This window comes from Sinohyriopsis cumingii, chromosome 17, assembly GCF_028554795.1.
Source record: "Sinohyriopsis cumingii isolate HCF-2022 chromosome 17, ASM2855479v2, whole genome shotgun sequence".
NCBI classification, from domain to species: domain Eukaryota; kingdom Metazoa; phylum Mollusca; class Bivalvia; order Unionida; family Unionidae; genus Sinohyriopsis; species Sinohyriopsis cumingii.
The window spans coordinates 20,529,467-20,556,017 of NC_142977.1; the positions used below are offsets into that span (position 1 = coordinate 20,529,467).

The following is a 26,551-nucleotide window of genomic DNA, read 5'->3' on the forward strand; positions in this document are numbered from 1 at the left end:
AGGCTGTCCCAGGAAATACAAGAGCGCATAAAAAATCTAGAACATGAATTGCTAAGTTTAGCTACAGGCTGCAAGGACCCACCAAGATCGTCGCTACCAGTCTATCCGTATTAGAAAACGATCGGCAGAAGTTTCCACTAGGATATAATCCTTGCCCAGAGGCTGCAAATAATGTTTTGTAAACGGGACAAATCTGTGATTTTCACTGCGCTGGGGTTCGTGATGAGTACGATTATGTTAGCAGTCACAAGCTTCAGTGGTCACTTAAATCAGATTCTGGCAGCGCGAAAGAATCCAAAAAGAGACACAAGGATCAGCTGGCTGGTATGCACGCAATTATAGAATCAATCTTGTCCCTGTTGCTGAGGGCAGTTAACAATGTAATTGACTGGCTCACCGAAATTCTCGATGTTCGTTTCCATTATCGCATTCTTTGTCATTTTCAGCTGACAGCTGGGCAAGTGTGACAAGAAGCCCAAGCGTAAAAGTAAGAACTAAAAGACCAACGGCAATGCCAGTCACAACCAGTGGCTAGTTTTATTTTCTGCCTTCGTCAATTTCAGCTGCCATTGTGGGAGTGATTTTCACTGTACAACCCACGCAGTCGTCTCTACCAGCAATTACCGCGACTATAAACTCTTCAGCAGGCGAATCTAACCAGCTTGATTCTTATCGTAAACAGAGAAGGATCAAAGGCCACTGCTTTATGTTTCGGTCGCTAGGGCTGTTGGCGTGTGGTAATGATCAACTATGCTGGTGTCCTTGTCGAATTAACATTGACGCCTAACATTATCGTGTCGCTCGCAACAAGGATGTCGTTGTTGAAGCTTTCAAGATGACCATTTGCATCTTTATGTTACATGAAATCTGAAATCTGACTTGCTTTTGCCCTGCCCTATTACGGACCAGTACCCAGTAAACAAGTCTGGGGTCTTTTCGTCATACCCAATCATCTTTCTGCATCCATGGAGAAATATGTTTTGGTGCAAATCATCACCATTACCTGTGTTCAATGTCAGTGTAATATTTCGACTGTGCATCTAGGAAGGTTCCAGTCTTTAATAAAATAGCTTCATTAAGACCCACCTTTCCAGGGAAGGTAAAGCTTTGAGACGGGTACAGCGTTAAATGCGCAAAGCCATTGTTGCCTTCCTCAACTCGCGCAAAGTAGACAACTTTGTGTTTTCTTCAAAGATCAAACGCATACATGTGGTGGTTCCATGTTCATTTAGGAATTTCCCTAACGCTGTGGTGACACTATAATTAAACAGTGTGTCTAGCCGTTTGTTTCAACTGTGCTTTTGGCTCCGCACTGAATTTTTATTCACATCAACTCGTTGCAAATGCTCTTGAATGTAGCCGGGTTAAGATTGTTTTCTAGTGTGCACCAGAATAAAGGAGCAACACATTCAAGTGCAGATCCTACTTGCATTGCAGTACACATGAAACCAATAACAAAAAATTGCGTCATTTCAAGCAGTGTCAATGGCAGCAGATGGTCACAAACGTTAACGCCACAGAAGATTAACGCGTAGCAAATGTCAAACGTTACCTGTTTTTTCCAAAACTGCATTATATCTTCCGCATTTCTGGAAGACCAATTGTTTAAATTCATTTCTACTTCACACATGGTATCACATACCTATTAGACTATTAGGATGGTTCCGATATTTGGGCTCCGCACATTTGAGCAACTAATGCGATGCCACTTCACGAAGACCCAGTCTACTGAATAATACCATTGCCATTCAGGATGGGTATTCTATAACTTGCATGCGAATGAAACATAATTCAGGCTGCTATGCTAGAAGTGCATGCGAAGCATTTTATATCTCCACGAGAAGCTATCCATCTTATATGAGCTCACATGAGAAAGGGGTATCGATGCATTCGTAGAACCTAAATTTCAGCGTCCAACCCACCTTGATTCATCATCATCCCGCGGCTTTATTTCCACTTCGATCAGATAAACACGACGGGAAGTGCAATAACATAATTGATGAAGAAAACGATATTCTGCTATAGGTTGTTCCTGTGGATGGTGAGTTCCACGGTGATGCGCGAACTGTCTGCTAAGGAGACGTAAATTAGAAAAGATTATATAAAGACAGCATCCATGAGTTCACGATACATATTGTCGATCAAACCAATACACCATCTAATGTGCTGCATTGCACCATCACTCCTGTAACTGAACACAAGTATGCGTGTATGCGTTTCGCTGGCACTATATTATTCAGCATTGTTATGGCTTCTTTGGTGGTGGTGCTGCCGCAATTACTAGACCATTGCTTCCATTTAGTGGCGACACCTGCTCTGCTGTAGCCTGTCGGGCATACATAAGGATGGCCGACCTGCCTCTTTGTGTTGAATCGGGTCACATTTATTCAGTCCGGTTTCGTAGCCACGGTTGTAGTTCTAGTGTCCAGAGCATTTATCAACTCTCATTTTATTGGTAATACAAGAGTTATATGTATGCATCCTTGGCTAGTGACTTAAAAGAAATTATTCTTTTTTTTTAGATATGAACTTTATTGTTTGGTTGTCTGTATGTATTTTGGCAACAGTTCACAATGAATAATGAGGCATTGCTGTTGATCTGAAAGTGAAATATTTGATCCATTGCACGTTTCATTGTTTACAGTCGAACCTCTCAAAACAATGCCGGTTGACCTATCACAAGAACTTCACATTGAGCACATCACTGAAGATACGCTAGATCAACATATTATTAAATAGGACTTTGACACTGTGGATTGTTCTGTACTGATAGAGACTATATAGGAACCTTAATTGTGGCCTGAGGTCACGTGACATGGGACTTGATGTCTGCAAGAGCGATTACGTTTCTCGAAAAGACCGCAACCACTTCCTTGAAAAAAGGAAATGTATACTTTATGGTTGACAAAATCGTATCAGTTGGTAGGCTTACACTCAACAACGACATTGACGCTATCGATGTTCCTGGCGCCATTTTTTGCTTCGTTAACAATAACGAAAGTTATTATGATAGCTGGGTGGTTTTATGAATATTTAATTTACATTGTGTGCTTGACTTTTGTCCGTGATTGAGGGTAGATGTTTTGCTTACTTGACTTTTTATAGTGTTTTGCTTTCCTAAATTTTGTTATGATACTGAAATGTAAACAAGAGATTTACTTACAGTTAAATTCACGGATAGAGCCTTACTTACGAGTTTGATAGAAGTTTAAAATGGTCAGACTCCTGAACATTTTGTTGTGTCATTGGTCATGTGACAGTTTGCATATAAATATAAGTTGGGAAAACAGTTATTTATTCCGGTTTCATATCAGACTGTGGGAATCCATCATGAGAGTTTGAAGTTGTATTCAGATATAATTCTGGAGGAATTAATTAACGCATTCATTCGAATTACTAAAGTATTCATTAACTGGATTAACACATTATTTTGCTACTTTTGTAAATTCAATAAACAAAATGCTGGATTATATGCGTGTGATACATGAAGGCTACTGGCGCATCAACACATTCAATACTATTGGTAAATCAACACATATAAGACTATCTGTACATCGTCACATTCAATAGTATTGGGATTCATTCGGATCATTCTATACTTTTGGACTTCTTATAGAATGTTTAGGATTGATTGAGATTTAATTAACAATTCTGTAAGTTTCTGATAAATCTTTACTTTGCAACCTAGAAAAACAAATTATATGTTAGTTTCTCTTCTCCTTTCGCAATACTTGATGCATGCAAGAAAGGGAAAAAATCTTTTCACGGTCTGTTTGGTATTGGCATTAAACCGAATGGTTTAAATCCTTTGGTTGCTGCAAATGTAATTAAAAAGGTAATTTTCCCTTCAATGTTTTATGGAAGTGAATTATGGTGTAACATTTCAAAAAGTGACCTCGCTTTATTGGATAAAACTCTGAGGTATTTTGCCAAACATTTACAAGGTTTTCCAATACATACAAGATCAGACATTGCCCTGGGAATGCTAGGATGGACATCAGCGCAGTCCGAAATTGATAGAAGAAAATTGATGTTTTTACACAGATTGTGTTTGATGCCTAACAATGTACATACTAAACGTGTGTTTAACGTTGCGTTATTTCACTTCATTTTGAGCGGATGCATGTCAAGCTGCGGGTTAATTTCAAATTTATATTATACCTCAAAGAAGTTTGACTTGCTCGGTTATCTAACTGATTGTTTACATCATTCTGAAATTCCAGATAAACATAATTGGAAAGAAATTGTAAGGTCAAAAATTGTTGGTCTTGAAAATAGCCTCTGGAGACTTCGTATGTCTAATCAAGCAGATTTTGGTGGATTCTCTTCGATACACGAATACTTACGACCTGCCTCAGTGTGGCAGTCGGCTAAAACCAGACAACACACTAAGGTATTTACATATGTAGCTAAACTATGGGCTGCTGTTCCACAAACACAGCTTGATATGTGTATTAGATGTGGAAATGTTTATACAGACTTGATACTTCATTGTTGTGTTAGTTGTCCTTATATGTCGAACTTTCGAAATTCTTTCTGGGATTTCCTTACTGATAAATTTCCCCTGAGCCTGCACATTACGTTATTTAATGCAGAAGATGAGCTGCAACTACAATACCTTTTGGGTAAAAGGTTACCATCAGGAGTAATCGACAAAGAAAACTCCAAGCTATTCGTCGTGTATGCAGCATACTTTGTCATGCAGTGTGCAGCTATCTTCTGTAAATAAGGTACTGAAACTTGCAACTTATCAGTTGACGAACACTTTGTTGATTGATATTGTGTAAGAATTTGTATTCTAATATAGATTTTTTTTTTTTTTTTTTTTAAATATTTATTGATTGCATTCAGATGATTTATTCTTATATCATGTAATCTTCCATGGAAGGAAATAAAGATGATGATGATGATGATGAGTTATTTATTCCGGTTTCATATCAGACTGTGGGAATCCATCATGAGAGTTTGAAGTTGTATTCAGATATAATTCTGGAGGAATTAATTAACGCATTCATTCGAATTACTAAAGTATTCATTAACTGGATTAACACATTATTTTGCTACTTTTGTAAATTCAATAAAAAAAATGCTGGATTATATGCGTGTGATACATGAAGGCTACTGGCGCATCAACACATTCAATACTATTGGTAAATCAACACATATAAGACTATCTGTACATCGTCACATTCAATAGTATTGGGATTCATTCGGATCATTCATTACTTTTGGACTTCTTATAGAATGTTTAGGATTAACTGAGATTTAATTAACAATTCTGTAAGTTTCTGATAAATCTTTACTTTGCAATCTAGAAAAACAAATTATATGTTAGTTTCTCTTCTCCTTTCTGTTATAGTGTTTAAGACCACACAGTGATAACAGTGGCTCCTTTTGAAATCTGTGTACAAGGAACGTTAATGACACATAATAGAAGTAATGTAGTGCCGGCTAACGCATCACAGGAAAGCATTATACTTACATTTGCGAGACCATTAAGTGCAAGAGTCTCATCGTCAACTCGCTGACAATGGGATTTTCGTGCACTCGAACCATGATTGGCCTGATCTTTGCCACACTTGCAGCAACAACATTAGAAAGAGTAATAACGGTAAAATAATGTCAGAAGTGATTAAAATGCAAAGAAAGATATTCCTGCCGATTATTAATCCCGAGTTGGTTCGAAACCATTGCGAGACTGATATCAACAGGAAATACTAACTCCTCGTGTAAGAGTAAGTCAGCATGGGGTTGACACGTTCCACCTGAATTTAAGATAGAACCAGAATTAAAGCAAATAGATTTGGATCACTTTAGCCACCCAGATAAACAATAAGCACCACTGCAGTGAGGTTGAGGCAAGTAAAGTTCATAAACAAAACCCAAAAGTAACGGTACTTAGCACAAGCGGAAAGAGCAGCAAGGAAGGAGCGATTGCTATTACAATTGCCACTGTGTTATTTGGCGCATAACCTTTGTCAAAGTCCTAGTCGGCATTACCTTTCCTTCGGGTTATTTAACGCTCTCTATCACTTTGATCACTGGATTAATGAATAACGTGACCTTCGAGAAAGAAAGAAAAAAAAAAAAACACGTTTTGCAACATTGCGGTGATCGGTAAAAACCCCCACAAAAACATATTTTCAACCCCTCCGAACAGAAACCACGCTGCAAATTAATTTTTTCGAGTGTGTTGACTGACTTGTTGAAGCCGTGACTTTCAGGATCAAAATATGTTAATCAAACTAGCATTTTCTTTCACTGCATCGACCTCTTGCCAGTAAACGATGAAGAGAAGGTTAGTTGCATGCATGAGTGACAGTTACCAAACCCCTGACAAAATTCAATTATGCCTCAATAATATATTCCTCATAGAAAAGTTATACAAGCTCTATGCCCAAAACTCTACAATAGACAAGATATTCGACTAAACTCGATCTGCAGGCCTGAAACGTCTTTATGGACTGGGCCTGGACAGGTTACACTCGAAATGCATATGCGCACGGAAAACGTGTTTGATAGCGTTGACATTTCATTTATCTTTGGGGACAGGTGTGGCGAAAATTACGCCTTTTGTCCTTTTGTCAAAAAGTATAGCCGCATCCACTGTAGTTGTCTTTGAAATCACAGCTTTGGGCTGCGGACTTATTTTCACCGCTGGAATGTTCATTAGCCAGCGGCATTCCTGGAAGGCCTAAAATGCAATGAAATCCACGTCGTCGTTGAGACAAAGCTCAGTATAATGTCCAACCACTTATCCAAGGCGGTCCATAACAACGCCGTCTCCTTAGAAGAGTTAAAGCTCATCCTCTGTGAAAGCGACAAATATATCGGCATGAAAAACGAAATACTTCATTAAAAAAAGGATATCCTTTAGATACCATCAAGAAGGTGGCAAAACGAGCTTGTAACCAAAGGAAAATCAGATGCCCGCGAAGACATTATGAAAGGTCGAATTGGAAATTCTGCATAGATATGGTCTTGCTTTGTGTTTCATCTGTGTAAAATATTGGAAAGATAGAAACGGAAAAAAACGACTGAAATTAAAGAATCGCCAAAATAGCTGGCTAACATTTTCCTGCTCTCATACTCGGCTCAAAAGCGGAGACGACTTTGCTTGGCAGATGTTAAATAAGGTACGTTTTTAAATCTTAACACTAGAGTATAACAAATCTCCCGACAAATCTCTCGTATCATTCATATATCGTGACCTCCAATAGATACATTAATTTTAAACCACTTATCCCTCAGACACCAGGAGAAAGTTCATTGACTTTCACATTGTAACTATGTACCGCTCCGGTGGCCTAAGTTGTTAGAGCGTCCGCCTCGGATGCTTGAGGTCTCGGGTTCGAACCATGCTAAGTCATACCAAAGACTTATAAAGATGGTGCTAGCAGCTGCCTCGCTAGGCGCTCAGCATTAAGAAGTTAGTGTTAGGACTGGTCGACCTGGCGTCAGGAAATAACGATTGGGTGGGACATGTTGCCCCCGAGCTATACATCAATATATATTGCCACACTGCAGACATCGTAGCTAAATAATAGTAAATTGTTAAAGCTACGTTAAAACACACACACACACACACACACACTACCATGTACCATATGGATACGATTGATTTTCTTAGTTAACACTTGGGCGATGTATAGCACTCACACAATAATTCCCTATACGTTTAACAAGAATGATTTGACAGCGATTAAAATACAATTAGGCAAGCTTTTATTACAAAGGCGGAGCACATATTGACCTCGCTTACCACGCACCCATATAATTGTTTAAAAAACTAAAATGTCCGCTTGTTTAATTCTTTAAAATATTTAGCACATAATATATCTGCCATAAAACCAATTTTATTACTTCAAAATGCTTACATTAATTAATTATATTAATGGCAGCAAAATTGGATTACATTTTATTCTGAAAAAAAAACAGATTTGCCCAACACAAATTAAATGTGTTAACTTAGGCCACCACAGAATGAATCATTTGCCCTCTGGTGGTCCGCACAGACGGGTTTTCGAGTAATTTGTTAAGAAAAATGACATATAGTAAATATGCTTCGGCTTAAAAAGAACACACGTTAATTGTTCTATTGCCTAAACAACTTAAATTTTAATACGTTTATATTATAAGAACACAAATGCACTTGAGAAAGTGTAATATTTAAAGCCCTAACCTACCTATTTACTACCGAGTACAGCCTTATGTGAATAATGTTAAAGCTAAAGCTGTACCATGCGTACCGTCATCAACGAAAGATGTATAGGCCAGCATTTTCCATGGTTTAAACCAATACAGAAACCTAAAACCTTTATGGGTTTTTAATTTAATTGGACACTAACGGAAGTATTTAATAATTCGTTCCTGTAATATGAAAGTTGACAGCGTGGTCAACTTGTGCCACACACACACACACACACACACACACACACACACATACATGCATACATACATACATACGGGGCCCCGAGTGGCCAAGTGGTCTAAAGCGCTCTCCGTTACGGATCAGTGCCATCTCACCTCTGTCTGCGTGGGTTCGAGTCACGGATTCAGCCAATGCGGGTATGTGAAAAAGCTTGCCAGTAGCTTCTCGTGGGTCGGTGCTTCTTTCCGGGGTTTTCCCGTGTTCTTCCTCCACCATTAATAATGGCCGCCATGTATAGTGTGCTGAAAAATGGCGTTAAACAACTACAACAACAACAGCAACAACATACATACACACATACATACATACATACATACATACATACATACATACATACATACATGCTGTTGTCTCCTCTTGATGCTCTAAGGATGGATGCTACTATGATGAAAAATTGTCCTCCGGAATTCCTAGGATTCTTTTGTCCCAAAAACTCCAGTGGGGTTGAATTTAGGCATGTGATCCTCTGAAAGTTTGAATTATCTTGAGAAGTTCTATTTTTGTTTCACCCTAGGATCTCCAAAATTGATGCATTCGACCATGTATGTAATCATTGGACGCATTCAAGCATGTATGTAATCACTGGACGCATTCGACCATGTATGTAATCAGTGGACGCATTCGACCATGAGATGAACGACATACATCCGGAGACCTTTGGATTGATATTAGCGAATATCAGATTACATTCTGAATTTCCCATAGTCAGCATTTCTCTCCATAGGTTTTACTTCAGGGTTTTTTAAACACACCATGCCGCCATGGACATAACATTTTTAATTTTACCAGTTCATTTGGTATGTGGTGGTTTGAGCAAGACAACATGTTTAGGGATCGTAGCAGTTTAGCGCCCTCCCCCGCCTCTTCGCACATCCTCTCCTCAGACCCGGCCCTAGGATGTGCGGTGTCCAAGACAGCATGCGGGGCCAAAGGCAGTAAGTGAAGAGCTCGGGGCCCCAAACTAAAAAAAAAAAAATGCATTGCGGAGTTGATTTCCTGAAAACGCAGAGCCCAACGCAATTGCCTAGGGGAGTGGTCACGTTTTGAGGACTGATGGTGGTTAAACAATCGAATTCGGTTATTTCGCATTTCCTTTTCGTGCACCTGGAGTAAACACCTTCAAATTCATACCATCCTTTGTAGGTGGAGGATAAAAGCAGCAGCTGGCGGAGTGGTACGCTTGCGCATGAGATGTTTGGTGACAGATGCTGTTACTAATGGCACGCGGTCGAGTAATGTTTATAAAGAATAATACATTTGTAATTTGCTTGATTCTTTTGTTGTCTGTGGATTTTCTCTGTATGTATGTATGTATGTATGTATGTATGTATGTATGTATGTATGTATGCAAGTATATCTTATGTTACGTGGTTAGGCTCAAATAAACAGTAACACAAGAAAGAGTGTAAACAACAAGTTTTGAAAAATATAATAATTTATTTTCCTGGAAAAGGCCTGTAAAAATGAAGATATATGAACTTACGGTTTTAAGAATCAAATCTAAGAATAATCCAAGAATAATCCACGAATAAACTTTTTGAAGTCCTAATAACAAAATGTTCTAATGATTTCAAGTTCGAGTCCCGACGAAGAATCCAAGATGGAAGACAATGAAGTACGCTGTAATCTGTAGTGTTGAAATCTACAGTTCCTTGTAGAAAGAAGAGATACCACTCCGATTTTGGAAAGAAATCTGAATTTATTTTTATGAAAGCTGTCCTTGTTCAACAAATTCACATAAGCACACCTATTTTCCAGGGAAAAAAAAGAATTAATCCTTATGAATCCAAGTAATTTGAAAGTCTCCGAACATCACAACATACAACTTCCGGTGTAAGGGCCCAACTAACACTGAGAATGTCTCTCCAAAACAAATGTTATTTTGTATTCTAAAAGGTAAAAAGGGGGTCAGGTGATAATGTTCCAGAACCTCGTCGAAGGTATCTACTTGTTAAAGATCACGTACACCCAGTATGGCCCTGACGAAAACCAATCATTGTACTATAAGAAATAAAAATTAAACAAATTGTTTACATCTAAAATACGTAGTCCCATCGTGACCTCGACAACAATCAGTCATTTTAAAATAAAAATAGAACTTATTTATGTGGTTGTTACTAATTTTGAATCAAGGTCAGGATCTAGATCAGTACCTGGTGTTTACTAAAAAGTCAATGTCAAACTATTTTCTGGAAAAAGTATCATCTCCAGTGAATAAATTTACATTAGAATAGGATGTAATAAAAAATAACACAAAATTTAAAACTGACAAACAAACAATTAAATTGAAATAAATATATGTTAAATCAGATATTATTAAATCAAATATACATGACAATTTGTAAGTATGTATGTACAGCTCAACAGCTTCCACCTGAGATGTCTGCGGCGCATTCTGCACATCCAGTGGCAGGACAAAGTACCCAACACAGAGGTTCTAGAACGCGCCAACATAAACAGCATGTTCTCCATTCTCAGCGAGAGGCGCCTTCGCTGGCTTGGCCATGTCAAAAGAATGGATCCAGGTCGCATTCCCAAGGACCTGTTATATGGGGAGTTAGCAGAAGGTGCACGACCAACTGGACGACCACGTCTGCGCTACAAAGATGTATGCAAGAAGGATATGAAGACGGCAAACATCAATGTCAACGACTGGGAGAGCTGTGCAAACAACCGTTCCAGCTGGGGCCTAGCTGTCAGGCAGGGAGTTCAAAACGCAGAGGAAGAGAGAAGAATAAAACAAACTGAAAAGAGAGCTAGAAAGAAGGATAGATAAAAGCTTACTTTGGAGCTACGCCATCGTCTCCCGTAGACGGACGGATGCCAAGAATGTATGTATGTATGTATGTATGTATGTATGCATGTATGTATGTATTCGTATAAATAGATCTTTAATATAACTAAATCTAAGATCAAGGAAAGCTAAGATCGACTTTATCTAAGATTCCAAGTTTTAAAAAAATCTCTCTATATACTGATAATTTCACGAAATATTTTATTATATTTTTATATTATGACGTTTGGACTGAATTTTATAGACATCAATTATACAGATAAATAAAACGGTGTCAATTTAATTTAAAACATTTCCTCGACCTGCCCTGCAATCATTAAGTTATGTTCATTTACTTCTTTAAATTATCAATATTAAAAGAACTATTCAAGTCTGAAACCTTGAACAAATAAGTCATTTTTAAATTGATGTGTCTCTTTGAGAGCTTTGTGCCTCATATATCCTTGAAAATTTGATTACAAGGTGCATCACGTTTCAGACAAAACCAAAATATAATAGTAACCTTGTGACAAATGTGATGTAACAATAAAGTGAACCACATTAAATATATCTTATTTTATATAACCTGTAATATGAATAACGAAAAGTTCAGGCATAATTTTAGGCGATTCAAGACAAATAAATGGCTGGTTCCTCCTGAATTATCGGTGCTATTTTATTGTCCTGTGGAACCTGCTTATAAAGAACATCATAAATCAATAACATTTATGAGCAAGCGTTTTCCGAAATAGGCAAAATTTAAGAGTAAATTAAACAGGCTGATAATGTCCTTTATAAGCATGTATTCTTTATATGGAGATGTCTGCTGAGACACATTTAACTGTAGCTAATATAGTATGCATGCTGTGACCGGTTTAACTCCGGCTTATAAAATGATGCCGTCTGAGACAGGTTTACTTCTGTTTATGTGGAGATATCGACCGAAGCAGCATGCATTGCAGTATAGATGGAGATGGTGGCTAAAATAGGTTGCACTGTGGTTGTATGAAGATATCCACTATATGATTTTACACTTTAGTTCATATAGGGATGTCTCCTAAGGTATATTTCACTGTAGTTTCTGCGCAGTCATCTGCTGGTAAACGTTACATTATAATGTATATAAATGTGTCTTACTAAGGCAGGTTTCACTGTAGTTTCTACGCAGTCGTCTGCTGGTAAACGTTACATTATAATGTATTTGGAGATGTCTGCTAAGGTAGGTTTCACTGTAGTTTCTACACAGTCGTCTGCTGGTAAACGTTACATTATGATGTATATGGACATGTCTGCTAAGGTATATTTCACTGTAGTTTCTGCGCAGTCGTCTGCTGGTAAACGTTACATTATAATGTATATAAATGTGTCTTACTAAGGCAGGTATCACTGTAGTCTCTATGTAGTCGACTGCTGGTAAAACGTTACTTTATAATGTATATGGAGATGTCTTAATGAGGCAGGTTTCACTGTACTTTCTACGTAGTCGTCTGCTGGTAAAACGTTACATTATAATGTATATGGATATGTCGTACTAAGGCAAGTGTCACTGTAGTTTCTACGTAGTCGTCTGCTGGTAAAACGTTACATTATAATGTATATGGAGATGTCTTTACTAAGGCAGATTCATTGGAGTTGAATTGTACGTGTCCGGTGGAGCAGGGTTCAGTGTGGTTTAGATGGATATGTTTTCTGATGCAGTTTTCACTGTAATTTTATGAGTTGTCTGCTGAGGCAGGTTTCGCTGTGGTTTATACAGAGATGGCTCCAGACACATGTTTAACTTCAGTTTATATTGAGATATCTGCCGATGCAGATTTCACTTTTTATATGGACATGTAAAATAAGTAAGGTTCCATTGCTACTTATATGGATGTGTCTGATGAGTCAGCTTTCACTCTAGCTCATGTGGACGAGTCCGCGATGGCACGTTTCCTTTTAGTTTATATGGACGAGTCCGCGAAGGCACGTTTCCCTTTAGTTTATATGGACGAGTCCGCGAAGGAACGTTTCCCCTTAGTTTATATGGACGAGTCCGCGAAGGCACGTTTCACTTTAGTTTATATGGAGATATTTGCTATGTCAGGTTTCTATTCAGTTTGTTGTATTAGCTGATATTAAAGTATCGGATCTCTTCGTCGTTGTTAAAGGAGACATAGACTTTATTGTAATCCATGTTAAAGCATATTGCTTTTGGCCGACCAAACAGTCTGTCTCCATCTATAAAATGTCTAACTTTAGTCCCATCATTTGACACGAGATGTATATTGCTGGAGTTTGCTGCGCACACGAGTACATTGTTGTGCCCATCAAGCGTGACACCAGCTGCACTTTTCAAAGCTGCATCTTTATACGTAAATTTGATTTGATCTTGCCTATCAAGACCTATGCAAACAACTTTGGAATTTTCTCTTCCTGGGTCGGAAATGTAAACATGATTGCCATCTCTGGACACCGCTATATAATATGGTGTGTCCAGGTAAAGGTCCTTCAATTTAATACTTCGATGAAGGGACCCATTACAGTCTAAGACTTGTACTTGTGCATCAGTAGAACTACCACATGTGACGTACAATGTCCGACCATTCGAAGTTATGCCCCAACACTGATTGTTCAGATTGATTGTGCCAATGATCTCTAATCTTCCCGGTGTGAGGGAAAGTTTCACTATCTGAAAACACACTGGTAGAGTCACTGCCAACTGATTTTCGCCAATTTTTGATACGTCACCAGCGAACGTTTTCAAAGTCAGGCTGGACATTAGCGTATGGTTTCCATCAAATACCTTGAGATTTGTATTCGTCTTATCAGCGACTACGACGGTGGCATCTTGAAAAACGGCAATTCCTACAATATCACAATGATCCTTGTCAGTTGAAATCTTCGCGTTAAAGCATCCGCTATATGTAGGTTGCCTATTCACTAAAGACGTAGTTGCTTCTCGGTTGCTTATCGGTTCATGTGATCGTAATTCTTCGTGTTCGTTATAGGGACCTTCGCTTTGATTGTTCAACGGAGGCTGGCGTTGTATCTGATTCATCGTTTCAGGATATATTTCAGCCTCATTACCAGTACGGACTTGTTGCACTTGTTGCAGGTGGTTAGGTTGTCTTCCCACAGGAGTAATAACTGGTTGCTGATTTCTTGCAGTTCTCTGAAAAGGAGATGACGTCACCTGCACATGGGATAAAGATGGTTGGACCGGACGTGTTCCTGTCGAAAGATTTAAAAATTGTTCCTCCAAAGATTGCATAGTAGGATCATGCTGTGGAACTTCCGGCGTACTATTTGATTGACTTAACACTTGATGGGGATGAGACCCAACATTTAAGCCAGTGGCTAAAGGAGGTAATGTGACAGATTCCCCTGCAAAGTCGACAGTACCATGGAATGACATTCCGGTAGTGTTTACTATCCTCTCCAACCGATGACCATATTCCATTTGTCGTTTAATAAGGTCTCCGACTTTGGTCTTGTACTCTTGTATTTTCCTTTTCTCATTTTGAGTCACTACCGATCGGTTCGCTGACTCAGGTGAATCGTTTAAATCATTTGAAAGTGTTTGTATTGCCCTCTTTGATGCTGCCATCGCCGATAATAGAGGTTGACAAGATTCCAATGCGCTCATAGTTTCTTCATGAAGCTGAAGCAATTCGTGACGTTCATATTCTGTCAGATCTTCGACTGCCAAACATGTCTGTATTGTTTCTGTGTAGTGTGCTATACGACTCTCCATAGTTTCCACCTGGTCAGTCATACCCTGGCAACTGTGTAAAATGTCGACTACAGTATCATCTGTTTCTGCGAGTCGGTCTAATTCATCAATAATATTGACTGCCAAACGGAGATTAGGTAATGAATTCACGTTTGCAGGGGCAGCGGTGACCTGACGGCAAACAGGACAAACGAATGTAGTTGGATCTCTTTCGGTCGTACGATTGTTATTTAGGACTCGGTCCAAACAGCTTGCACAGAACATATGTTGACATGGCTGAAGACACTTTGGATCTTTGAGAGTGTCACGACAGATAGGACATTCGACTAATTCTCGTAAACGACAGTGTATTTCATTGTCTCTTCTTCCTTCTGCCATTGTTGCCTGCAGATCTAGTCAAAAAAATCTGAAACAGAAAAATAGTCTATATGTTTGATCCTTGCCCTAACAATGCAGAAAGAGAAAGATTGGCAATACAAATAATATGAATTCGAATCTATGGGGGTGATGGGGGTAATCCTGTGGTTTTTAATCGAAATATGGTCATATATCTCATTGCTACATTAACAGGTCGATGGATGCAAATGTGTGCAAACGGAAAATAGCAAACAAGAACGGTTCACGCAGTCATTAATAATTAACTTATATTTGTTCGTGAAGTAAATGACAACAGTAAATGACACGACATTAAAATCAACCCTTCGCTTTCATGCTATGCTGCTAGAGGTAGTCCCTGACCCAGACCCCACTGTTGCAACACAGTATTTTTAAATTTGTATCCTCATGTCAGTTAAATACGTGTTTGCTGCATGGATAGAAATCTCGTTATAAATACTAAATAACGCAATGTGCCCATTCAAGATGGAGTTCGATCGATCGATCGAGAGGGATCGCATACGTCACATACACAGAATAAATTTTGTACTTGAGGGAATCAAATCTTTATGATTTTCGTGCTCTTGTATGAAACAATTTTTACGTTTGTATTAATTGACACTAAGCAAACCAATGTTCTAGTCGCACGTACCCATACAAAAGAGGTTTATAGCTTTGCAAGACCTTCAAAAAAGACCTTAAAAAAGAGAATGATTTACTTTAACAAGAGCAAACTAGATATTTTGAATATACATGTACATTTATTAATTCTTAGACATATCATGATTTTGCTGATAATAATGACACGGTGCCAATAATGTTCCCGTCTAGCAAAAACCCATTTGACATTGGAGATTTGTGTTTGTACATCACGTGATTTTAGATATATACACTTATGCAGCATGTGAAACACATGGTATGGTGAAGCCTTTTTGGGAGGCTTTCTTTGTCATAAAAAACAAAATTATATCTTAAACTTAGTGAGTCGCAATAATAAAGACAAAAATATTCCCATGGCATGCTGGATATGTAAATTAATAAACTCAGAGAAATAAATGTCTTGTGAATTTATTTTGTCGTTTTCACCATTAGTTGGTTAGTGAATTCTACGGCAGTTTTGCATTTACGATGTATTTTACGATTTAAATTGCTTACTGACATTGTTTAAATATGTGTACCTGTACCAACCGTTGTACAAAGCTAAGTTTTACCGAATGTATATAGATGTTTCAAAACAGCCAGTTTGTTTTGTTATCGATCATAATCAGCCGCATTATATTTAAATAATACACAATCTAGTCCGCTACAATCATATCAGATTACTAAATATGTATAACGAAAATATAACTGGCCTTAAATTGGAACATTATTAACAACGTTATTTATTACACGCCTAACCTTGTGTAATTTGACATACGAGTACCATAGTCAGCTTAAGTAAAATACTGAAAGACACTGTACCTGACCTGTGGGTTCAAATTGTTGCTCTTCGACGAATAAAAACAGTAGCGACCCAAAAGTATCGACACACAGTTCCATTATTTGTGCTTTCTCTCTCTCTCTCTCTCTCTCTCTCTCTCTCTCTCTCTCTCTGTGTGTGTGCGTGCGTAACGTACCGGTATTCTACTTTACGTACGAAAGCCTTTTCGGGTTGCGTATGAATCTGCTGATCATAAAATATATGTTGTAAGTAGAACATCTCGTAGCAGGCTGCCACTACCTCTAAAGATGGGTGAGAAACAAACAAAGAGCAGAAAAGGAGAGGATACCGAATAGAATAATAGAAAAGGTAAGATTGTTTGGTGCTTCGCACATGAAATATTGTACTGCTGCGTTGTGGATGTATGGAATGACAGAGACAGAGACATATAGAGAGACAGGGAGAGAGAGAGAGAAAGACAGAGATAGTGACAGAGAGAAAGAGAAGAAATAGTTAGAGCCCATAAACTAAGAGTGATATGTGTATCACGGTGTCGATCCTAGAGTGATAGAACGTATAGATCACGAATAAACATAGTTATGACGTGGAGTAAGCTCAAAAGATACGCAGTTTTTGGAACAAGTGTTTTCGTTCTGCTGATAGCGGAACAAGAGCTCTTCACACTGGATAAAAATAAAAAAGCAACGTGTCGATTACACGACGAATGACAAGGACACTAAAGAAGGATACAGACGATAAGGTACCATTGTTATGTTGGAACTCTGCAAGTGTTCAGACCGAATCTGTGCAAGATGAAGATTGAAAAGGTTGAGTGAAACAGAACAGAAGATACTAATGATAGAGAGAAGAAGGGATGTTTATCATGTTTAGAAAGGAAACAACTATATCAATGAAACTACTTGCAGCACCTTTATGATAATAACGTGTCAGCTGATTAGACTTTTTTAAAACCAAAATGGACTTCTTACGTAACAATGAGACAAACGTAAGGATACTACCAATGCATTGGTAACTATGACATTCTATAAAGAACAGTACAAATAAGATAATACTTTCACTGACTTTTCTCATTTAAAGGATTTGTAATTATATTAAGAGAAAGTAACTAATCTATGTTCCTTAATGTCGTATAATGCTTTGAATAAACCACTGAGTGAATTGTAAATGGAAATATTAATTTGCCTTTTTTGCCTATAACACTCAAGAGGAAAATGAGTTGTGAGACAGCTCAGTTAAAATACAAAATTCATTTATTTTAATCTAAATGTTAACAAATTAGTGTGGCCAGTTATTTTAACGAATACTAGAATTTATATTACAACTCTAGATGAAAAAAAAACTAAGCACAGCTCGATCAAATCATGGCAAACAGAAGACTATTATGTGTCATAGCCTTGAAATAAAGAGCCCACCAGAATATGCAAGGATTAACAATAAAGCTATATTTGTTTTACAGAAATGCAAGAGTAGTGTGGGATGTTCTTGAGATGTAACTTTACAGGAAATTGTTCGATTCCAGGACATCAAGACCAGTCTGTAAAATATTGTTAAAGATGGGAACAATAATGATTTTAGTCATCTTCCCTTTGCTTTGTTGATGTTTACAGAATCAATTACTAGAAGAGATTGATGATGACAATGGCGATGATGAAAACAGAAAAATTATATTTCCATGAGAAAATATGAGTGTTAGAGAGAAATATATGTCAAAACAGAACCCGCTTCTCCTCTCTATGTCGCTTTCTTTGCGAACTGCGATTGTGAGTAATTTTGTCGGACCAAATTTTTACACGAGATTACATTCTTGCGCTAGTTTGTATCGGAACTGCATACAAGCAACGAATTAATGACTTAAATTGTGCACTTTTGTGCAATCCCACTATCGTCTAGCAAATATAGGGCGACCCAATTAAATTGGCACGTATTTTATTTTCTTAATCGTGCTTGTGTGCTTGTTTGGGCTTTTCTTTGATTTATCAAGAGATTGCGTTAACTTATATAGAAGCTACATACAGAAATAAACTGTAAATATTAAAAAATGCAGTGTTTTACAAAAAGTATTCTTCTCAGATTTGTCCCACTAATCGATTCGTACAGTTTTACAGTTTTGTTCTTTGAATGAATATTCACAGCGTAAGTTTTGTAAACAGCTGCTTACAGTTTGTAAGTGTACTTTTAATGAACCCTTTTTCCATAGCTATACTAATTATTGCAAAGGGTCGCTTAAATTTTGCAAAGTACACTAGTAATAGCTGTTTTACCAGTTGCAATAGCAATGTTTCCAAACACCCGCCAAAGGTTTGCAGGGGTACTTTCAGCTGATGCTTGATCCATTGGTACAGAGAAATTGTACTTGTAATGCCTCCGCGGAATAACCAATATATTTTGTAAAAATGGTGTATATTTGTTTACAAAGTCTGATCAAATCGATTTAGATCATCGACAAAACAATACGCACATTAATCGGACACAGATAAAGCAATATCATATACGACACAATAGACAAATCAATATAACACTGATGTCACCTAAGTAAATATATTATGACAGCTTATATAGAGTACTTACCACAAGTCGTCGTACTTCTAGTTTTCAGTATCCCTTTATAACGGAACAAATGGAAGCCTCGTTGCTTCCTTATTCATATAATTATGAAATTATAATAATTATGGAATTATAATAATCGTAATCACAACGTTTGTAACCCATGTGTGTAACCAACAACCGATAGGTCGAAATCCTAGACTGACTTGAAGTAAATACATAAATAGTTTGAGTTCTGGAAAAATGCCAAACATGACTGAATGACTTTGCAGTTTACAAGCATGCTGTGCATATTCCACCAAATGAGAGGGAAAATGTATCCAGGTCACCTGGATAGTCAGTGATGACTCAAAGTGAGCATATATGAATAGAACAAACAGAACGAAACCTTTATTTAGTATTTAAAATCTCAGGTAAAAAGAGAAGTAGGAAAAACATTCATATATAGTGGGTGGTAATGTTTAAAAAAGTCGATATTCAGATTTACAATCAGTGTAACAGGGGAAGTACATTGCTCTTGTATGAAGGAAACACTTCATAAAGAAAGAAAATTTACTGTAACATATGCACATACATTTATACACATGTACATATATATGTACAGCGCATCATATATACATATACCCATATTTATGTATACCTATACACATTTGCACAGATGTACACACATACTCATATACGCATAGCATACAGATAGCATACTTGTGCAAATATGCGTATAGTATTTGCAAGGACCTCAGGTGGCCGAGTGGTCTAAGGCCCTTGCCTCTACGGATCACCGGCGTCTTATCTCTGTCGGCGTGAATTCAAGTCTCGGTCTCAGCCAACGTGGGAATATAAAAAATTATTCTGCCAGCTTCATGTGAGTAGCTGGCTCTTCATACGGGTGTTTCTGGGTTCATGCTCCACCGGATAAAGACTGGCTGAGTTGTGTGTAACAAAAACAACACACATGTACAGACATATAAGTGTACGTGCACACCGATCAATCGGTTATTAATGCACTGTTTCTGCTGGTGAAATTAAAACATTTCTTTTCATAAAATGTCAAACATTCATCAAGGCTTGTTAATGTTTCGTATCATAAGGCGAAAACAAGTTTATCAAACTTACTCCATCAGGGTTAGTTCGGTAATAAGATAATATTGATTTGCTTATGTCACTTGAAAACAAAGACACAAAAAGTAAAACGGATCATCTATATCATGATTGTCGCACAAAGTGCATTTTCAACCTTGTCTCATCTCCAAACGTCTAAACTCGACGAACTTTCAAAGTTGATTTTTTCCAATAATTGATTAGTCATACATTTCGAATTATTTTTTAATCTTGCATTCCATTCCTGTATGAATAAATAAGGCATTCAAGGATCGCGTCCTTTTGGAGCTTGAGGATTATATATTGATGCTTGATAGAAAAGATCATTTCTTCCTTCCGAGATCAATTGTTTACAATATATAAATAAAACCAGAATGTGCATCTGTCTTATACCGAGATCCACAATTCAATAATGGGACATTTATTATAAATGTCAGTTTATTGCATGTGAAGGAATAAATACAGGAAAAAAAATGGATGTGCTCTTTCTGTATTTTGCTTTAAATAGTAGAAATGTAAGCTGAGCACGTTCCACTAAGCTGAGTAATTTCATATCACCTAATTTTAAAAAAAAATGTTTCTGGTTAAGTGATATTGTTCAAATTGCGATACTTTCTGCCAATCCAAGGCTTATTTACCTAACATAGTTTTCATTTCAATACCAAGTGTAGAACATATGAAACGTGTATCAGCTAAATCGTAAAAACGTCAGCATGCCCAGGAGCTTTGACCGACTCTAAGGAAATGTTAATGATCTAGATATTACGAAAAGTAAACACTCTAAGCTTTTATCGTCTTTGTATCTTCGCATTCACGATGCAAAGACATTTATCTTTACAGATTGCAAGCAATATATTGGCATTAGTATTCCCCCTCCCCCTGATGGCCGAGAGGTCTTAGACGCTTGCCTTTACTGATCACTGCCATCTCACCTCTTGGTTCGAATCTCTGGCTCGGCCAGTGTGGATATGAGCGAAAACTTCCCGTGAGTCGGTGGTTCTTGCCAGTGGTTTCCCCGGTTCTTCCTATACCAGTTATACTGGCCACCATGTATAACATATACTGTGCTCTATAATGGCATTAAACCCAGCAACAACAAACGTAAGTCCCATCAGTATTCACTAAATGTCTTGGAAACGGTTTTGACTCGCCTGACAAAGCTCATCAAGGTATATGGGATAAAAAGAAGGCATGCAGTAGTGCATCTTGGTTAAACTGTCGTAAAACAAAATCATCGTTTTCTACCTATTTGTCGTTCGTCTTTCTTCTTGCACTGAAATCTTCGATTCGAAACGCGTTCTTCTGTGCAGAACACATATATTTCATTTTTGACTGTAGCAAATGTAATTCGTAGTAGTATTATGTCGTGTTTGAGATGGAGAGACAAAACTTCACCTCGACTATGTCCGCAGTATTTTAGGAAATGTAATTTTAAATTTTGAACCAGAAAATATCGTCTGATTCGGTTATGATGTAAGAACAATATAAGAACAAAGTGTGATTTTTTATAAAAGCTACTGTACAACCGCATTTGCATATATGCTTTCCTTTTTGGATTAAGAAGGTAATCAAATTCTGCATATAATATATCCATGAAGCTCAGTTTAATATTTATAGCAAGATACCAGATATTTCAACAAATGTACACAATTCTAAGTGAACCAACTTTTATGGATGAATACTTTGAACTGCGTATGATAAATACACGAGATATGTCTACTTTTGTTTAAATTAATCGAACTAGTTTCAGTGACTCTATCATTACGTACGAATTGTCACAATATGGTTCACAATGCGCGCACTACTAGGTGATGCTTACCTTAGCAGTGTAATGCGTGAAAGGGTCATGCGGCTTGTCAGTGGTTTGAGTTAGCTGGGTGCGTTGTGGACACGGATTAGGCGCCTTCAGGAACATTATGAACATCGTTTGCTTTTCACGGTTCTGATAGTCTCGTTGTTTGTAGTGACAATTTAGGTCACAAGTCGGCTACTTTGATTGCTATCTCGCCAATCTGTAAAAAATCTCTTAAACACGAGCATAGATAACGAGCTTAGCAGAGAACTGAAATGACAATATAGATGCAGGGTACGTTTTCGTCAGAGCCTTTGGAACACACGGTACTAATTGTATGGAAACATTGGAACCAGCCTGGAAATGGGTGAACATAACATATGCATGTTATGGGTGTGGGTTGCCAGGATTGGTTAATAATGAAAGTTATTTTGTAGGGAAATCAACTCTTTGAGAGCTTATCCTAGCAGTAACTTTAAAAAATATAGACATTGTTTTCTTGAAGGAATTTCAGTCCTTTAACAGTCCTGAGTTTGGAACACTCATTACTGAAATTAGTAGCTGACGCTACCGTATGAAGCGTAGCTTGATTTTATTTCAAATCTTGCAAACATAAATATTGACTAGAGTGTATCGTCTACACTTACACCTACAAAATGTTCAAATTAAATAACATTACTAACTGAGAACCAAAATTACTTGTCCCTCCAACAAAGCCTGTATGAATCCTCTTAAACTTATGTTGTCTGGCCGAATCTTCCATTCGCAAAGCATGCGTGGGTTGATCTCCGTCAAAGAACGTCTCGCCAAATCCACCATATCTACCCTTTTAAGACTCAGCTAATGCCATAGATATGATGTAAACTACACTTCTTCTAGAATACTGATCTGTAAATGCCACAAAGATTCTTAAAGTCTTTTCAGTGCCAGAAAAGTTACAGAATTCTCATAATACATAACTTTTTGCCCCCATGTTATTACATCACATGATCTGATCTTCGAGAACAAAATTAGAGACATTATGTCCCGACAAACATACCATGTCGATAGGATATATATGATGATTAACAGTGGTCCAATACAATCTAATAGTTATGACAAATTTGAACGACTACGTGGACAAGCAATGACTACATTTGTTGTTCCTGCTGCAACACAAACGTCTGTACAAAAGCCATCAAATTTAGCTTCATGTTAACATTATTGTAAATCAAAATCAACGGAGCGTAGATATGTCCTGAAAATCGTTGGAAGAACATTTGATACCACCCTCCAGATCTAGTATGTTTCAACAATACTGAGATCATATAGTTCATTAGGGTAAACTAAAACACCAATTACCCAAATGCAACACTTTGTAGGATCTTCAACAAGACAACATAACCTTTCCTCTTTAACGGTGCACGTTAAGATTGCCATTTTATGCATAAAGACACTGCCACCTAAAAACAGTTTAGGTTTTGGCGGATGCATGGATCCAGAGAAATAATAGGTTACAGACAGTTATGCTCTTCATAGCATTTTTGGCAGTGGATCCCAACCTTGTTTGGCCGTGACCCTAAAACAATTTTTTTTAAAGTTCCGAAACCTCATTTCCACCTATTGATACCTTTTGCCATCCTAAAAGAATCCTGACGAGCAAGCGCAAATCTCCAGAACCTCTTGGCGACCCTGATTGGGGTCACTACCTGGGGATAGGGATCTACTGGTATCAAGCGATTGAAACAATTACGATATTACACGAATGGATTGGTTTTATCTGTTGCTTTTCTACGTTTCTTATTTTTTATTATTTCAAACGTTGACAATAATAATAAGAAAATTAAACATTCTCTTAAAATCGTTGATTCATTTACAGATTAATAATAACAACTTAAAACGTAAACAAGCCTGCAATAACTTTTCACAAAGAAACAAATGCACAAACAAGCAAACATATAAACATGGCACCAAGTACTTATCGTTTCGAAGCGATGGCGTAGCTCTGAGCAGGGCCGTTGGTTTATTCTTCTTTAATTTCCGCTATTTTCAGTTCTTTGGAGGAAAGTTGTCCTCTTTTTATCATCCGGGATCCAGTCAGGATGTCCTTTAGCTCTAAACCTTTCATTGGCTATGTTTTTTTTTCTTCCTCTCTTCGGCCCAGGAGGTCTTGATGTTTTTGACTTCTTCTTCAGTGACTTTCTTCACCAGTCTATCAACGCTGATTAAAGCAAGGATCCCCCAGTTTTTAAGTTTAAGTTTTTGAAAATACGAATCCACGCTAACCTTATTCTCAAAACAAAATTCATCGTCCCTTCCATCCAATGTACTGCCTCCATAAATTTTCCAACTCTACAATGTGTAGAACTAGACACCCTTTAATCTTCATCTCGATTTATATGCCTCAAATACCGACGTGAAGGAAAACATATCCTCACACAAATCACATCCCATACTAAGCACTCACAAGAGATAGTAGCGCGGACCAAAACTCTCTTTTTTCTTGTTAGAAACCAACTAACTATTGCAAACAAAACACACCGTACTATATACCAACATATATTAGAGAAAAGAAGTCATTTTTGATAAAGACATACACAAAAATGGCATACAATCACCAATCACACCAAACACACGTACACACTGTCACACAAGCAAAGCTAGTAAGTGTTTATGGTCACACCGCTAAACTGTTATATACAAACAAATATTAGAGTAGGGATATGTGTTTTTTATTAGGGAACGAAGACTCTCACACGCACACAAAAATACCAAACACACTAACATAATTACAAAAATACTTTTGACAATGGAGTAATATCGCTCGTGTTTAGAGACGCGGTTGGTTCTGATAATGACTGTTTTATCTTTACTCTAGCTCGCACCTCACTGTTTGAGCACAACACACATAGAGACGACTGCAATTGCTCTCCCAAACCAATCTTAAAGTTGGAAACGTAGAATTGGGATGGGTGGAATCACTATCCCAATCTTCATTTTGAAGAATTCCGAAGACGTTCCCTCGTTACTCTCCTTGGCGCCTATGGATGTTGCGGGTGATGAGGCTGCCACTCATGTCTGTGTCTCGCCAGTTCCAAATCCCAGTTCTAAATCTGGGGGGGCAGTGACTCTCGGCTGTGTGCATCATGATGAGTTGAGGCAGTACCTTTTCTTTCTTTCCCTCTTCTTTTTTCAAACTCTTCCATTTTCCCTTTCTCCTGAATAGCCTCCTTGGCCAGCTCGTCCAGGATTCAACGAGGTACATTTAAGAATCCTGCTCATTTTTGTCGTTGTTCATCAGTCAACAATAGGTAGCCAGACTACACTGCGCTTTTTATGTGTTAAAGTCACTTTCGCTCTTAGTGCATGTGCGACTTGCTTATTCCCATTTGGTGTCATCATTAATTGATCGAGAGGGAAGAAATGGAGCCACATCCCTCTCGCAGATATGTATGCTTGGCATACTGCTCAATTATATACCTCTCCTTGGTATGGTAGGTGGCGGTGAAAGTGGCTCACCACATCACAGCGCCACCCCCCCCCACCCCCAACATCCAGGGAACCACGATAAAAGTATAGGTACTAAGATTTTGGAATAAGTCTCTGTGCTTTTCCCTTGAGTGACGTAAACGCAGCTTGTCCGTGTTTGCAAATTATTTAAGTTTGGGCTTGCCGAAGAGCTAGTGTACTGAAAATATATTTATGGTACCTATACGCGTTATGTTTATATTTATTGTTCCGCTTGAAGCGGGGATCATAATGATATTAATGAAACTGTTTTGCTGTTTTTTTGGGGGGATATTGTGAGGATATCTTAAATGACACATTGTGAGTCTGGCCCTGATGATCATTGGTTAAGATCACCTTATAATATCTATTTAGGGACTAACTTGTGTAGTTTTATTTAAATATTATTCAACATTGTCTTGCCGGACCTAATGGCTTTGGGCTTAAGCCACCTTACATATTCTAATTTGGTGTCGAGATTGTAGGTTATGTCAAAAGCCATCCATACTGGGCTAAGGAGAGAGTAAAGGACAGCTGTTATTTGTTTCTTGTGTGTGGTTTGGTGTATGTTGAATGCGTTATTTAGCTTAATATTGTCATTTGGTCAGTAATACTAGTTACATGTCATAGCTTTGACCAATGTTACTATATTGCATTCCTGAAGCCAAATTCGTTCACCCACAGGTTGATGCAAGACCAGCAGGAATGATTTTCAAAGCTGATGAAGGTCCTCCTACGCCCACAGGCGAATTGACGGCTCTAATGACAGGAACCAGCTATTACTCCATCCGTCGATTCAACCACTCCTGCCCCACCAACAAGGTCTATGCGGTTGCGATCATTTGTCTTTTATGGGACGTTTTAATTATTAGTTGCTATTTACACTTAGAGTTCTGTAT

At 37.8% G+C, this 26,551-nt stretch overlaps 1 protein-coding gene across 1 annotated transcript; it reads right to left on the reverse strand.

Annotated features, from left to right (window-relative positions):
* Positions 1 to 11,406: 11,406 nt before the first annotated feature.
* LOC149777888 (uncharacterized) lies at positions 11,407 to 19,482 on the reverse strand. The gene is made up of 2 exons (XM_089938980.1): positions 19,301 to 19,482; positions 11,407 to 15,322 (listed from the first exon to the last, which is right to left on the reverse strand). Exon 2 carries the CDS (start codon positions 15,292 to 15,294, stop codon positions 13,309 to 13,311), a length of 1,986 nt encoding a protein of 661 aa, XP_089795106.1. The 5' UTR covers positions 15,295 to 15,322; positions 19,301 to 19,482; the 3' UTR covers positions 11,407 to 13,308.
* Between the last annotated feature and the right edge of the window lie 7,069 nt (positions 19,483 to 26,551).

Coding starts and splice junctions, on each gene's coding strand:
- LOC149777888 (XM_089938980.1), bottom strand. CDS start 15,294: ATGGCAGAAGGAAGAAGAGACAATGAAATACACTGTCGTTTACGAGAA.